Source organism: Tachysurus fulvidraco, chromosome 5, assembly GCF_022655615.1.
Source record: "Tachysurus fulvidraco isolate hzauxx_2018 chromosome 5, HZAU_PFXX_2.0, whole genome shotgun sequence".
Classification (NCBI taxonomy): domain Eukaryota; kingdom Metazoa; phylum Chordata; class Actinopteri; order Siluriformes; family Bagridae; genus Tachysurus; species Tachysurus fulvidraco.
Window position 1 is genome coordinate 16,808,054 of NC_062522.1, and position 14,100 is coordinate 16,822,153.

General features: G+C 37.5%; 1 protein-coding gene across 2 annotated transcripts; it reads left to right on the top strand.

Moving 5' to 3' along the window:
* The first annotated feature begins 1,763 nt into the window (after positions 1–1,763).
* Positions 1,764–13,839, top strand: vstm2l (V-set and transmembrane domain containing 2 like). 2 transcript variants are annotated; one of them, XM_047813165.1, is made up of 4 exons: positions 1,764–2,141; positions 10,345–10,545; positions 11,150–11,194; positions 12,924–13,839. In XM_047813165.1, the coding sequence occupies exons 1-4, from the start codon at positions 2,121–2,123 to the stop codon at positions 13,503–13,505; spliced, it is 849 nt and encodes a 282-aa protein (XP_047669121.1). In that variant the 5' UTR covers positions 1,764–2,120; the 3' UTR covers positions 13,506–13,839. The 2 variants fall into 2 exon arrangements, with proteins under 2 accessions (XP_047669121.1, XP_027002211.2); XM_027146410.2 differs by having other exon boundaries at positions 10,345–10,514.
* The last annotated feature ends 261 nt before the right edge of the window (positions 13,840–14,100 follow it).

Below are 14,100 nucleotides of genomic sequence, written 5' to 3' on the forward strand. Positions count from 1 at the left end.
GTGAGTGAGTGAGTGAGTGAGTGAGTGAGTGAGTGAGTGAGTGAGTGAGTGAGTGAGTGAGTGAGTGAGTGAGTGAGTGAGTGAGCGAGCGAGCGAGCAGTAGACTGGCTGCTGGAGTTGTGGAATGACCACAGACATTTTTTTTTAGCCCAAAAGATGATGAATGATGAGTGCTCTGGGCTTGAGGTCAGTGATATGTGTAAAGAAGGCTTGAGTCAAGTCAGAGTACATTTGAGGAACTAAAGAGTGAAACATGTTCTAAGGTCTTTATGTGGTTATGCAGAGTGTAAAACCTGTGACTCCAATAATAGGTCCTTGATGTTTTCATGTATTGGCCTTATGCTGTTGTGGCCCGAGTGCTTCCCAGAGTGTCTTATACCTGCCAAGGGACATAATTGGCTGTCTGGATTTCAATGGGCTTGTAGTCTTATTGATGAGTGCACTGTGTCCAATAATCTAAACACTAGGGAAGACCGTTACAGGAGAAATGCCATGTTAGGTCAGAGATTCCAGTGCTTTAGGGCTACAGGTGTATATGGCTGGCTATGTGCATTTGTCATGAAGAGACAATGAAATTATCCTCATGCACAAGTGTGAAACCCACATTTACTACTGTCACTCAGTTGCTTCACAGCACTAAGCATATAAATGCAGAATTTCACACTGAGGAAATCATAGCTAATGAGACTACTGATTTGCACCCCCTCCTCTCTCTTTTCAGGGAATAGCAGTTAGGATGTTGTTAAATTTCCATTTTAGGTAGCTACAGTAAATAAGGCAAAGGAATGATAAATGTTTCTGGATATCAGCTTTTATTTAGAAGCTTAAAGCTGTTAGGTACTGAAATTAGCACTGATGTGACATTTCTCTGAAACCACAGCTAACAATCTCAATATAGGGCTTTGTACTGTGACATACATTATGCAGACAGTATGTGCACATTTTGGTGGGTGCTCCTTGCTTTCACAAATTGTCAGCATCAGTACTTGACCAGACAATTTGCTTCCAACGTTCTTGCCCAGACAATTTGCTTCCAGCATTGCTTCAGTGCTTTAACAAACAAAATATTGTTTGACCTTTGGCACGTTGTTTATTTGACCTCTGCTATTGTTGTGGATGATGGTGATGGTGGTCCAGCAAAGGAGAAATTTCAGTAGGGTCCATATGTTTCATAATACTCATTGATATACTTTCATTTTTGGATAAATGTTGTGGGCCACTTGAAACAACTTTCCAGAATGTTTTCCTCCCTATTTCATCTCTCTCTCTCTCTCTCTATCTCTTATTAACAAACAACTGGTGAAACTGCTAGCCCAACGAAGACTCTTTCATCTTTCCACACAAATAATTATTTTAGTAAGCATTGTTTTTTAAATGGCATTTGCATTTCCAGCAGTTAGCAGACTCTGTACTTAGACAACCGAGGGATAGAGGCCTTGCTAAGGGGCCCCAGCAGTGGCAGCCTGGCTGACATGGGATTCGAACCCACAACCTTTCGACTGGTAATTCAGCACCTTAAACCCTAGGCTACCACATCCCAGCTGACTACTTAATTTGTTGCACCTCCACGGTAAAATGTTTCCAGTACACGTTCCATCATATTTTTATATTATTAAATGCCACTCCGTTCCGCATGTGACTTTTAAGTTTGTATCTCTTTGCGTCATACATATTTAACGAATTAATTAGCACCTCGTATCACTCCGCCTAACTGATTTACCAGCAAAGTCCTGCCCCCCACCCCACACACACACACACCTCCCTCCTCCTGTTGATGTTCCTGCGCCACACACTCTTGCCGCTCGGTGTATAGTTCGTGCGTGTTGGAGAGAGCTGGAACAAGCTGAGTTTCTCAGAAGAAAAAGGTGCGCGTTAATCTGTTCAGACTTTCCTCTCTCAGGAACTTTGGCCTGTCATTCTTTCTGAAGAGGATATAGTGCCTTTGGAAGGAGTGTAAATCTGACACTTGATTAAATCCACCACGGAAAGTGTTTTGTGTTTAGAACAAACACAACTCTGGATGAAAATCCAGCTCAAAGAAATGGGTCCGTTCGCAGCGCTGCTGTGGATTTCACATTACGCGGGACTTTTTCTCCAGATGAACGTGAGCGGGGACGTGGATGTGCATGTCTCTGGTAACGGTAAGCAATGTGTTCTGTTCAGTTTAAACACACAAAGAGCACGGTGTGGAGGGGTGAATTGCCTTCTATTAAATCATATGAATCGGACACATGACTTGCGATTTCAGCGCCATTCTCTCTCGTGTGCAGGAGAGTTGCTGATGCTGCTGCTAGACATAAATATATGACCATTTCAGTAGGGAAGGAAATACTTTACCCTTTGTTTTACTAATTCATTCTATACAAGTTGAATATTTGGTAATATTCCTACAGTTCACAATCTACTAGATCTGCTGCTTAAATGCTCTCTGTATTGGATGCATCCGAGGTACAAAAGAACAAAGAAAGAAGCCCAACCTATTCACTATCAGCCCTGATAACTGCTAATCATGCACATAGTCACATTGATAATGTTGCACAGTGGTTGGATACTAGACTGAAATACATAAAGATAACTAGAAAACCTTCACTTTGATTGGTTGATATTATAACTTATTTATTGGTGCAGGTGTTTCATGCCTTTCTTTTAAAGTGCAAAATGTTTGGTTCATATCCTATTTCAGATCAACCTAACATGTTCAGATATGTTCCTATTTCTACCATTCAGGCTTTAGAACTGTCTTGAATGAACTTAACTGCATCAGTTAAGTTAGGGCATTAGATTCACATTCTTTACTGGATCAGTCATGGTTTATCTAATGTAACATAAATATTAAATCAGCGCATTTTTCATTGAACCTTGATTAATACAGTAATAATAAAAGGAGAAAATTCGGTGGAAAAGACTCAAAAAAAATCCAGAAAGGTTTCTAGGGTTCAATCATGGTCTTTGTTACAGCATTTGTATGACTTAATATTATTGTTGTTGTTGTTGTTGTTGTTGTTGTATATAACTGGAGAGTACGGTTTGCAAAACGTGCTATGACTATGACCTGACATATCATTTGGCTGATATTTAATTTTCACAGATTTATTAGCATAGGAAATTAAACAGATAAAGCATTGAGAGTCTACTGATAAAGCATATATTTTGAGTCCAGTATTGTCTTTTGTACATAAATGTTTAAATGTTATAGTAAAAATGAAATTACATTATTATTGCTATGACTAAGAGAGCGTCATCATCTTTACTACAATAAGTTGAGAAGAAAAGTTCCACTGCGAGTCCCAGAGCTGCCAAAATGAGTCATCAATCTAAAGGAAAAGAGTTGAAAAAAATGCCATCTTCCACACCTCTGCAGCACACTTGACAGATATATAAATAGTTATTATATATATAGTTTTAATAATCATTCACTTAGAAATCTTAAGACAAATGCAGTTGAGTGCTGATTGCTTCATCATTCTTAAGTTTCGAGCAATATTGGACATACTAATATACATAAATATTTGGTCTATTAGCAAAATGTTAAGGTGTGATAATTTATAGGGTATGTGCAGTATGATAGCTTATATGTAATAATACCCCATCATATTAATAATATCTGACAACCTCAAGCAGAAAATGTCATAAACCTTAGCAGAAAACTCATTGAACATTTCTGCATTCAAATGTGTATCTATGTGTCCATCTGGACCCAAACTCAAGGAGGCAGTGTGATGCTCTGGGCCTTGGCATTCATGCAGATGTTACTTTGACACATTACACTTAACAAAACATTGTTGCAGACCAAGTTAATCCCTTTATGGCAATTTCCATAGCCTCTTTCAACAGGATAATTTGTCCTGCGACATTATAAAAATTGTTCAGGACTGATTTGAGGAACAAGACAAAGGTACTGAATTAGTTTACAAATTCCCAATCTTAATCTACAGTAATCAAGCCCAATCCATGGATGCCCCAAGCATTTGTTGCTATTATCTTTATGCCAGCACACCTTCAGAAGTCTTGTGGATGTTCTAACAGGTCAGAACTGTTTGGGTGGCACAATATTAGGCAGGTGGTTTTAATGTTATGACTGATCAGTGTATAATAAAGTAGTCATAATAAAAAATTAAAAGATAATATAACTAGGAAAGAATATTTGTTTTCTTCTTCACCCTTAAGGTGTTTTAATCTTTCCATCTCCTTTACTCTCTTATTCTTTGTCTCTTTCTCAGGCCAGAAATATCTGCTCTGATAAATTGCTTTAGCAGGCGTAGGTGATTTCCTCATTTAGAACAGTATATCTGTGAGGTCTAGCACAATTTGTTTTCCCTCATCTAACACATTTGATTCAACTATTAATAGTTAATTGGAAGTAGCTGCTTATAACTAGTGTCATTATTAGTGTTTAAAATATTCACACACCAAACCTAATAGCCTTCTGGCTGCTCCCTTCTATTGCACCCTTACATTTCCAAGCACAGACAGACATCTCCTGCTGTGCCTAACCTCTCAGAGTGCTTTCTGACCTTATTTCATCAGTATACAGTATAGATGTTACTCCAACTGTGATTGGTCATTCACCACTTTCTGATGCACCTTACCTTTTATCCTCCAAAAGTATATGACTCTGTCAAAGATATGCAAAGGGACTGTGAATTCTGTTTGTGTTTTTTGTTCCTCTTCTATAATTACAGACACATAAACACACAAACCACACAACTGCATGATTTAATGTCAGTAAAGTAGAGGCAGGTTATGATTTACTGTCAAAATGAGCAGAGATTCATGTCAAATGATCTGTGTACACCAGAGCTCTTGTCAGAATGTGTGACCCTTTGTCTTTGCTGTACATCTCTATTCCCCAGGAGCATCTAACAGGACATGTGTAGTGAATTTTAAAAAAATACTAACAAAAAAAAAAGAAGGTGTTATTCCTTTTACTTTATAAAATGTTTCTAGTGTTTATATTTTTCTTTGTAGACTTGTTACACTAGCATGTTGCTGTTTTATAATCCCACCTGTTTCACCCACAGTGGTTGTTTTTATTTATTTGAAAGGTATGACAACGATAATACAGTTATCATATAGATTATATTCTTGTCATTACATGCTTTATTTATGCTGATCAGACATAACATGAAACCACTGACAGGTAAAAGTGGGTAACATTGCTCATCTCGTTACAGTGGCACCTGACAAGGGGTGGGATATATTAGGCAGCATGTAAACAGTTTTCAAAGTTGATGTATTGGAAGCAGGAAGAATGGGCGAGCGTGAGATCTATTTCCAGGGCCCTATTGTGATGGCTAGACAACTGGGTTTTGGCTTGTGTAGTGTTCCTGATATGCAGGCATTATCACCCACCAAGTTGTCCAAGGAAGGACAACTGGGGAAACATTGACAGGGTCATGTGAACCCAAGGCTGACATGCATTTGTGGCATATAGGATAACCTGCAGGTCCAAACCCACAGAAGAGTTACTGTAGCACATATTGCTGAGAAAGTTCAAGCGGACTCTCATAGAAAGGTGTCGGGGCATACAGTGTAGCTTGCTGTGTACAGGGCTGTATAGCCACAGACAGGTCATTGTGCCCATTCTGACCCTTGATCACTGCTGAAAGCACTTACATTGTCCATGTGAGCATCAGAGCTGGACTATGGAGCAGTGGAAGTAGGTGGCTTAGTATGATGGGTAATGTTTTCTTTTATATCTTGTGGATGGCCAGGGGTGTGTGCCTCATTTACATAGGGAAGAAATGGCACCTGGATGCACTATGGGAAGGAGGCAAGACCAAGCTTTGGGTCCAGGCATTCATAAGGATGTTACTTTGACTTGTACCAACTTCCTAAACATTATTGCAGACCCAGTACAACCCTTTATGGCAAAATCATTCCTTAATGGCTGTGGCATGTTTCAGCAAGATAGTGTTCCCTGCCACACTGCAGGATTTCTTCAGCAATGGGTTGAGGAACATGACAGGAGTTCATTGTGTTGATTTGGCCTCTAAATTCCCCAGATCTCAATCACACAAACAAGTTTAATCCACCGAGGCTCCACTTCACAGCTTACAGGACTCAAAGGATCTACTGGTAATGTCTTGGTGCCAGACTCCACAACATACATTCAGTGGTCATGTTAATGACATACTGAGAATGCATATTGTATTAAAGAAATATGACAATACTGTAATGTTGTATTTTCAGGTAACATTTATGGATGATACAATAAATATTTTATACTTTATACTGTACTTATACAGTGGTTTATAAAACATGAATCTTAGTTTTTAATATCGAAACTAATATTTAATATTCTAATGTAGAGAACTCTAATATATTAAAATACATTATTGTTACTTGTTTTTTGTGTGTGTGTTTTTCTTCCACGTGTATACTGTCCATTGAAGTTAATTAACATGCTCTTCTCCTGGTGTTAGTGCTGATAATTTTTTAGAAGTTTAATATTAGTATGTGTGGAATTAAATAGTTGGAATGGTTAGTATGCCCGTGTGTTTACAGCGCATTAGGCAGTAGAGACAATTGCAATGCTGCGTCAGTGGCACTGCCTAATTACTGTAATGTCTGTAGGGTCGAGAAAGGCTGCGCATATTAAGAAGAAGGAGCCACAGGAGAGACGTTTTTTTGTCTTTCTTTCTCTTTGTTTCCCTAATTAGGATGTGCATCCATGACTGTAGCCTCTGTGTGCAGAGAAAGAGAGAAAGCTGGAAGATGTTGATTTGTTTTTACCGTATTGGGACTCATGATTGCTTTGCTATCTTGAAAGTAATTCTCACCCAAACGTAATCACTATAAATTAAAGTCGGCCAAATACATGGTGGAATAAAGAAAATAACAGGCAGCTGATATAATTCCACTAGGTTTATGGATCTGCATGTCCTTTATGAGGATGCCTTCTGGTGTGGCATACAGCCTTAACTAATTCACTGTGAGTCACTATGGTAATTTTACTTTCTGAGAATTATTATACACTTACATAGTGTTGCCCAGCCACCAACCGCCCTCCGCCACCACCCCACCCCACCACCACCACTCCACATCTCTCTCTCTCTCTCTCTCTCTCTCTCTCTCTCTCTCTCTCTCTCTCTCTCTCTCTTCTCTCTGGGCTTATAAGCAATTCACTCCTGAAGGAGGTGGGGATGCTTTGCCTGAGCTGAGGTCTTATTGCATTAGTCTCTCTGCAGCTTTCATTTCAACCTGATTTCACATCGTATGCATCCTTTGCTTATTTCCCAGAGTACATAATATCACACACACACACACACACACACACACACACACACACACACACACACACACACACACACACACTCACACAGAGACAACAAAGACAGGTACCTAAACAAATACGCATACACAAACACACAGAGACAGGTACCTAAACAAATACTAAGACTAAACAGTAAATAACAACATACACTCATAGTAATGTTAAAACATGAATTATGTTTTGTTTTGTTTTTTAACTACTGATCCAAATGTAATCTCATGGCTTTGAAATATATTTTACTGGCAAATGGCCTCATATTCAGATGTCATTTCTATTTTAAATTGTAAGTGAGTGGGTTTCAGTATTTCATTTTTAAGAAATGAAATTTTATACATTTTTAAGCCTTCCCTGTTTCACTATATATTTGTCTGTTTGATGCATCGAGAAAGCATTGCATTAATGTGCAATAATCATGCAGTCTATAATGTATTTTATTTGATGCTGTCATTTTGATGCATTTGTCTAAGGCACATCTCAGTGAAAGAGATTGATGAACTAATACAATACAAACTGAGAAAGTAATGAATAAATAGCTGGTATTTTTGTTTTGGCAAAAAAAAAAACAATTACACACAATACAGACAGTACCAACTATAGTGTACAATCATACTCTTAGGTAGCAGTAACCATACAATTTAGCATTTTAGGAGTGAATAAGATCAAGATCTTATTCTTAGTTGAGGTGGTATTCTATGGTTCTGTGACGGTATATGATTCCAAATATTTTTGTTTTGCTTATAAAATATGCAACTGTGAATAACATCTATGCAAAAATGTGTAGTTAAATTTCTATATTTTGTGCTCTTGTACACTTTTGTTTCCCTGTTTCATTCATCTGTCGTGCAGCTTATTGAAGCTGGCATTGCATGATACTCAGTGTTTGAAGAACTTGTCATTTTGTTTATGAGAATAAATCAGACTATGAACAGAGACATTGTCATGAATCATGCATGCACCTTTGGAGGAGTTCTGAGGAAAATTAATTCATGCTTGGGGAGGAGAAATGATACATCTCTGCATAAAATGGTTTTGGCTGGAATGAGAGATGACAGAATTTACACCTGACTCCCCCCTCATCCATAGAGAATAGTTCAGTCCTCCCAAGCAACTCCTTTGGGAAATGGTAGACTCCCTTTAGGCTATGAACACCAGCCATAATCTCTCTCTCTCTCTCTCTCTCTCTCTCTCTCTCTCTCTCTCTCTCTCTCTCTCTCTCTCTCTCTCTCTCTCTCTCTCTCTCTCTGTGTGTGTGTGTGTCTGTGTGTGTGTACTGTTTTGCTTCATTTATTGGGAGCCCATGCTGAAAGAAATGCATTTTTCCTGTTGTATTAAATTACAGGAACTTAATGTTCTTAAAGGTGTAGGTTTAAGTGTAGAAAGATTTGTGTGGACTGTTAATATAGTTATACTAGCTACAGAAATCTCACTTGAACCCAATTAAAACAGTACTTCCTTTTTTCCTGTTATTCCAAGAAAATGTTTTAATATCACCACAGTCCTCACCTCACCTCTTATTTGCCTAGTCTACACTTTGAACCAGCGAATGAAGTTTTTTCTGTATCTAGATATAGTATTTTAACATATTTTAATTGAATTTCAATGAAACTTCTAATTACAGCTTCCACATTTTACAAGCCATGAAAGATAATGATTGGAAGGTTTCATTTACCGCTCAATTAAAACATGCAAGATTTAAATTATTGAACAAATTTTTTAAAAATGGTGTATTATCATTTTTTTTGATTAGTGCCATCCAATATAGACTGCTGATGTCTAATGACCTATTTTCATTAGGAGAAAGCTAGATATTCTGAGGTATTCCTCCCACTTTAATGTGTCTTCAAATTTGCCTTCATTGTGCACATTGTGTTTGTCTTGACTAATAAGAATTACTCACATTGTCAACGTTCATTAATGGTACAAAATCTTGTTAAACACACACAACCTTGTACTAATAACTCATTTTGTCATCAGGTGTGTTTGTAGACTTATTTTTAATTCTGTTTGCAGTTCTCGTATTTACTTTACAGCTCAATTTTAAAGTGTTTTTCTATTGCAATTGGAATGGAGATAGCAATATGTCAGGGTCAATGTATCTGATCAGGAATTAGGTAAAGCAATTGTATCAATGCTGTTGTCTATTACAGTTAAGTTTTCTAAATTGACTTAGATATCACATTGAAAATGCATCTCAGCTCATTTTAAAGCAAATATTTGTGAAGGTAAATATTTCTGCCAAAGGCAATGGAGCATTTTTGGACACTATGAGAGCAAAAGCTGATGTAGCTATTACCAGTTTCCAGTGTCCTAAAATAAAACACAAGCAGGTGCAGCAGACTTTATCTCTCTGTACAATGGAAACATGGTGTTCATGGTACACTTGTGACTACAGTTATTACTGACTCACCTAAAATCAATAGTAGGAATAAAAGCTTTAAGGAGAATATAAGGGGGTGATGGATCCGTAGAATTTTCACATCTTTTGTTCTCAGACTCAACAAGTGTCATTGTACAGTCCATTAATAATCATGGCCTTCCGTTGGCTTCTAGAACAAGATGTAGCATGTGCACTTGAATCTAGGAATTTGACCCTGTGAGTGTTTGCTTTGACAGGCATGTTGGATCAGTTTCCAGGAATTAAGGTGAGTTTGATCAGCTTTGGTCCCTAGACTGTCCAACGTGTTGCACTATTGGCTTATATAGATGGGAAATGATACGAATAAAGAACTTCACATGTCAGAATGTTGCACATAAGCTCTGGCAATTACTAATAATATGATAATAATGAAAGAAAATATGTTCAGTAGGAAAGAATTGTTCAAAATTCCTGACTGAGCACTATTGATGGTTTTGCATAAGCTTGAGTGCCATGTTTTATGCTGGGGCAGAACTATGACCATAGCAGGGTTGCCTCTATAAATATACATAAATAAATGACAGCAATACAGTAGTGTGTAGTAGTAGTTTCAGTTAACGCTAATCTCAAGACAAAGGTATTTGATAGAATCAACAAGTCTCTCTCTCTCTCTCTCTCTCTCTCTCTCTCTCTCTCTCTCTCTCTCTCTCAGCTCTTTTCACAGAGGTTCCTCATGACATCATCAGTCAGACTGGTCAGGATGTGGAGATGGCATGCTCCTTCAGGGGTGCAGGCTCTTCTTCAGTCTCGTTGGAGATCCAGTGGTGGTATTTGCAGTACCATAGAGAATGGTCTGAGAAACCTTCCTGGACAAATAATCAGGCCAGGCATTTTCTGCAGAATCCACACTTGTGTACTTGTTTTAATATATTTGTATCATTTATCAAGCAGATATGACTTATGATATGATAAGATTTAAAAGTGATTTCTTTTGGAATTGAACAGTGAATTTCCGTATGTATACTGTTCAGTAAATCTATAATACTGTATGTTTATTTTCTATATTCAACATTTACCGATAATAAGAGATTGAAGATGTGTCTCGTACCTTATGATGCATAAAATCACTGAAGTCTTGACTGTACTGATACTTGGTAAAAGATTAATAATAGGTACAATGCTCCTTTACTTGCTCTGTGAGTGTACTCCTGACATAGAGAGTAATAACCCATGTAGCCTAGCAGGAGCCACTCCATTCCCCAATTACTGATTATTGCCCAGAATATGGGCTCATAGCATGTTGTCTGATTCCCCCTACATGTATGAACAGCAGTCGGCCGGTGTCCTGTTGAACTAAAACAATGTAATTAGTACAGTCACCAAAGAGGAAACAGCTTTAGAATACCCCCTCAGACACAAGTAGTTATCATACACTGTTTTTCTATCATGCTGCCTTTTGGTACACTAATAATCTTATTCCCTTTTATTTTTCATTAATTTATTTTTTCTCATTACAGGTTGTTCCCATTGAAGAACTGACGAAGGATGCTACTAAAATAAGTGTGAGTGATGAATGTGAATATCACCATTTCTGTCTGTTAAAAGAGTTGTTTGAGTAATCGTCTGACTTTAATATTATGTGGAAAAACAGTTTTATTTAAACACAATTTTTTTATGTGTTTGAAGGTTTTCTGCAAAACTCTAATAAAATGATAAAATTATAAATATATCCTTCACATAATTATGTTAGTGCACACACAGTTAATCCAACGCTGAGGAGTATAACAGCACTGAGCCCCTTAATGTAATGTCTACTAAAGTTTTAACAAGGCTTCAGACTCTTGTAAAGAGATCTCAGTCGACTCTTTAAATTGAAATAAGCTCATCGTTGCAAGCTCATTTTAATTGAGTATATGCATGTGAACTCTACCATTCAGACCACAGGTTGTCAGTTTGGGGATTGAGGATATTGGCAAACACTGTTGAGTTTTTTTTATTGTGTTCTATTTCGGTGCTGACTGATTTGTGTTCATGGTTATAATTCTTTTCTATCTGCTGCCAAATTTTAGCCTCCAGGCACAGAAGCCAGGTTTGGACAAAGATATCCTTGGACAAAGATATCCTTCTATTTACAGAATTTCTGATACACTGAATCATTATATGAGTAGCTGGACCACTTTCCATAAAACATTTCAAATGCATGAGTAATGTATTGCCGTATTTGACTTTGGGTTTCCTGGAAGATTTCCATCTATAGAGCCTCGATTTCATCTTTTGCAGCAGGTCAAATTTTAGCATTTTTTATTTGTCCAACTCATTCAAAACAATTAATTGTTGTGGAGGTTGTCTGTATGTATCACTATTGTAATTAAATTAAGTAAACCGGGTAAACAAGGGTGAGGCAGACACGTGACACGGAACATAAACACAAGCACATGGCCAAAAGTACGGGCTGAACCGTAACAGGAGGTTTATGAAATATAAAGGTTTTAAAATAAGATCAACAGTCTATAGGATGCCTGTATCCTAATTACATTACAAGACCAAAGTTTTATGGTCATCTGACCATAACACTCATATTTGGGCCCAGTCTTTTATATAATTTTTTTTTTTTTTTACTGTTTCTCTTAACTGGAACTAAGGTTCACAAAAAAAAAAAAGGTCCAGCATGACAAAGACCCTGTGCACAAACAAGTTTCTTGAAGGCAGGGTTTGCTATGATGGAGTGGAAGAACTCGAGTAGCATGCACTGAATATCTTTGGGATGAAATGGAACACTGACTGCACCCCAGGCCTCCTCACCTGGCATGAGTGCCTGACCTCACTAATGCTCTTGTGGCTGAATGAACACAAATACCCACAGCCACACTCCATCTAATGGAAAGCGTCCCAGAACATTAGAGGGTTCTGTGCTAAATGTGATATGGGATATTCCTTAAGCACATGTGCAGTGGGTGTGATCATCAGGTGTCCACAGATATTTGCCATATAGTGAAAACACCACATATACATTTGATAAAATATAATTTTGTGAGAGGAAAGGTAAATATACTCTTGAACTGTCAGAACGGAAAATGTAAGTAATATACAAATACTTTTTCCCAGTCCGGGTGTCAGTGACTATGCTTTATCTTAGCAGTGACAGCTGACTAAAGCTAACGTGGAAAAAATTCAAAGAATTTATCTGTTCCTTGCTTATGGGCTTTAAAACACCTTGTTTTGTCTTTACCTCAGGTTTTTAAAAAAAATATGTCCCTTTCAATGTTTTAATTCTTTTATATTTCTGAAAAGGTTGTGAAAGTGGCTGGCAGCAACATCTCTCACCGGCTTCGCCTGTCAAACGTCAAACCTTCAGACGAAGGCATGTATGAGTGTAGAGTGATTGACTTCAGCAACAACCATATTCAGCACCATAGAGTGCAAGCTTTCTTGCAGGTAAGGCCACCAGGCCCTGAATCACAACTTCATCAAGAGGAAAACCTGCATACTGAAGAGAATAATATTCACCATGGGAAACATCATTTGCACAAAGAGGGCAGTCAAGTCAGAGTGACAGACAAGCATGATAACAGAGACCTAGAGCTGCATCATGGAGACTATAAGGTTCAACCGAATGATCATCATGAAAGTCATCATGGGCTCCAGGAAAAAGAAGGAGGGAACAAGGACTTTCCTTCAGCTCTACATCACGGAGATCATAACGTAAGGGAGCATCAGCATCTCCATGATGGGAAAACCCATCTGGTGAATAAACACATACAGGCAAGCAAAATGAAAGAAACAAAAAGTCCCTCCTCAGATGTAAACAGTCATAATGAACATTCTACAGTGTTACATTCCAATGACTGTTTAAGCAATGACTGTGTGCTCTAGAGCATTACAGAGAAAAACAAGCATTCAACAAGAAAAAACATGAAATAAAGACTTCTAAGTGTTGCGAAAAGACAGAAAATAAAGGAAGAAGAGAATGAAGGGAAAGTCAGTGAAAGGATTGCATGTAAAAGCTTCATCATAAGAATGTTCATTTATTTCAAAGAAAAATGTTGCCATTTGCTTTGTACCAAAAGTGTTAATTTATCTACAATTACAGTAGTTGATCTACAAGAGAAACAATAACGATCACAATCTGAAAAAAATGCTGCAAATACAAACAATAAGAAGAACGCTTACTAAAATAAGAAGGATTAAAGTTGCTTTTTCAACTTCACATTTTTCACTGGTGGGTCTTATAAGAAGGAAACTATTATAGTATCTGTTGGTTAACTAGAATTTAGCCGAGTGATCTGGTAAAATATTTAAGAAGTGCTCATTAAAAATTGAAATCGGTTGCATTTGCAGTAGCCCAATAGAAATAACGCATGTAAAAACATACTAGCTAAAATGCAATAAGTCAAGTCAAGATGCTTTTATTGTCATTTCAACCATATACAGCTGGTACAGTATAGTACACAGTTAATTGAAACAACTT

What these genes read in the sequence shown, in the direction of transcription:
- vstm2l (XM_027146410.2), top strand. Translation starts at nt 2,021, where the DNA reads ATGAAAATCCAGCTCAAAGAAATGGGTCCGTTCGCAGCGCTGCTGTGG. An exon ending in TGTGCATGTCTCTGGTAACG is followed by an intron (nt 2,142 to 10,344) that starts GTAAGCAATGTG and finishes TCTCTCTCTCAG; the next exon opens with CTCTTTTCACAGAGGTTCCT. An exon ending in CTTCCTGGACAAATAATCAG is followed by an intron (nt 10,515 to 11,149) that starts GCCAGGCATTTT and finishes TTCTCATTACAG; the next exon opens with GTTGTTCCCATTGAAGAACT.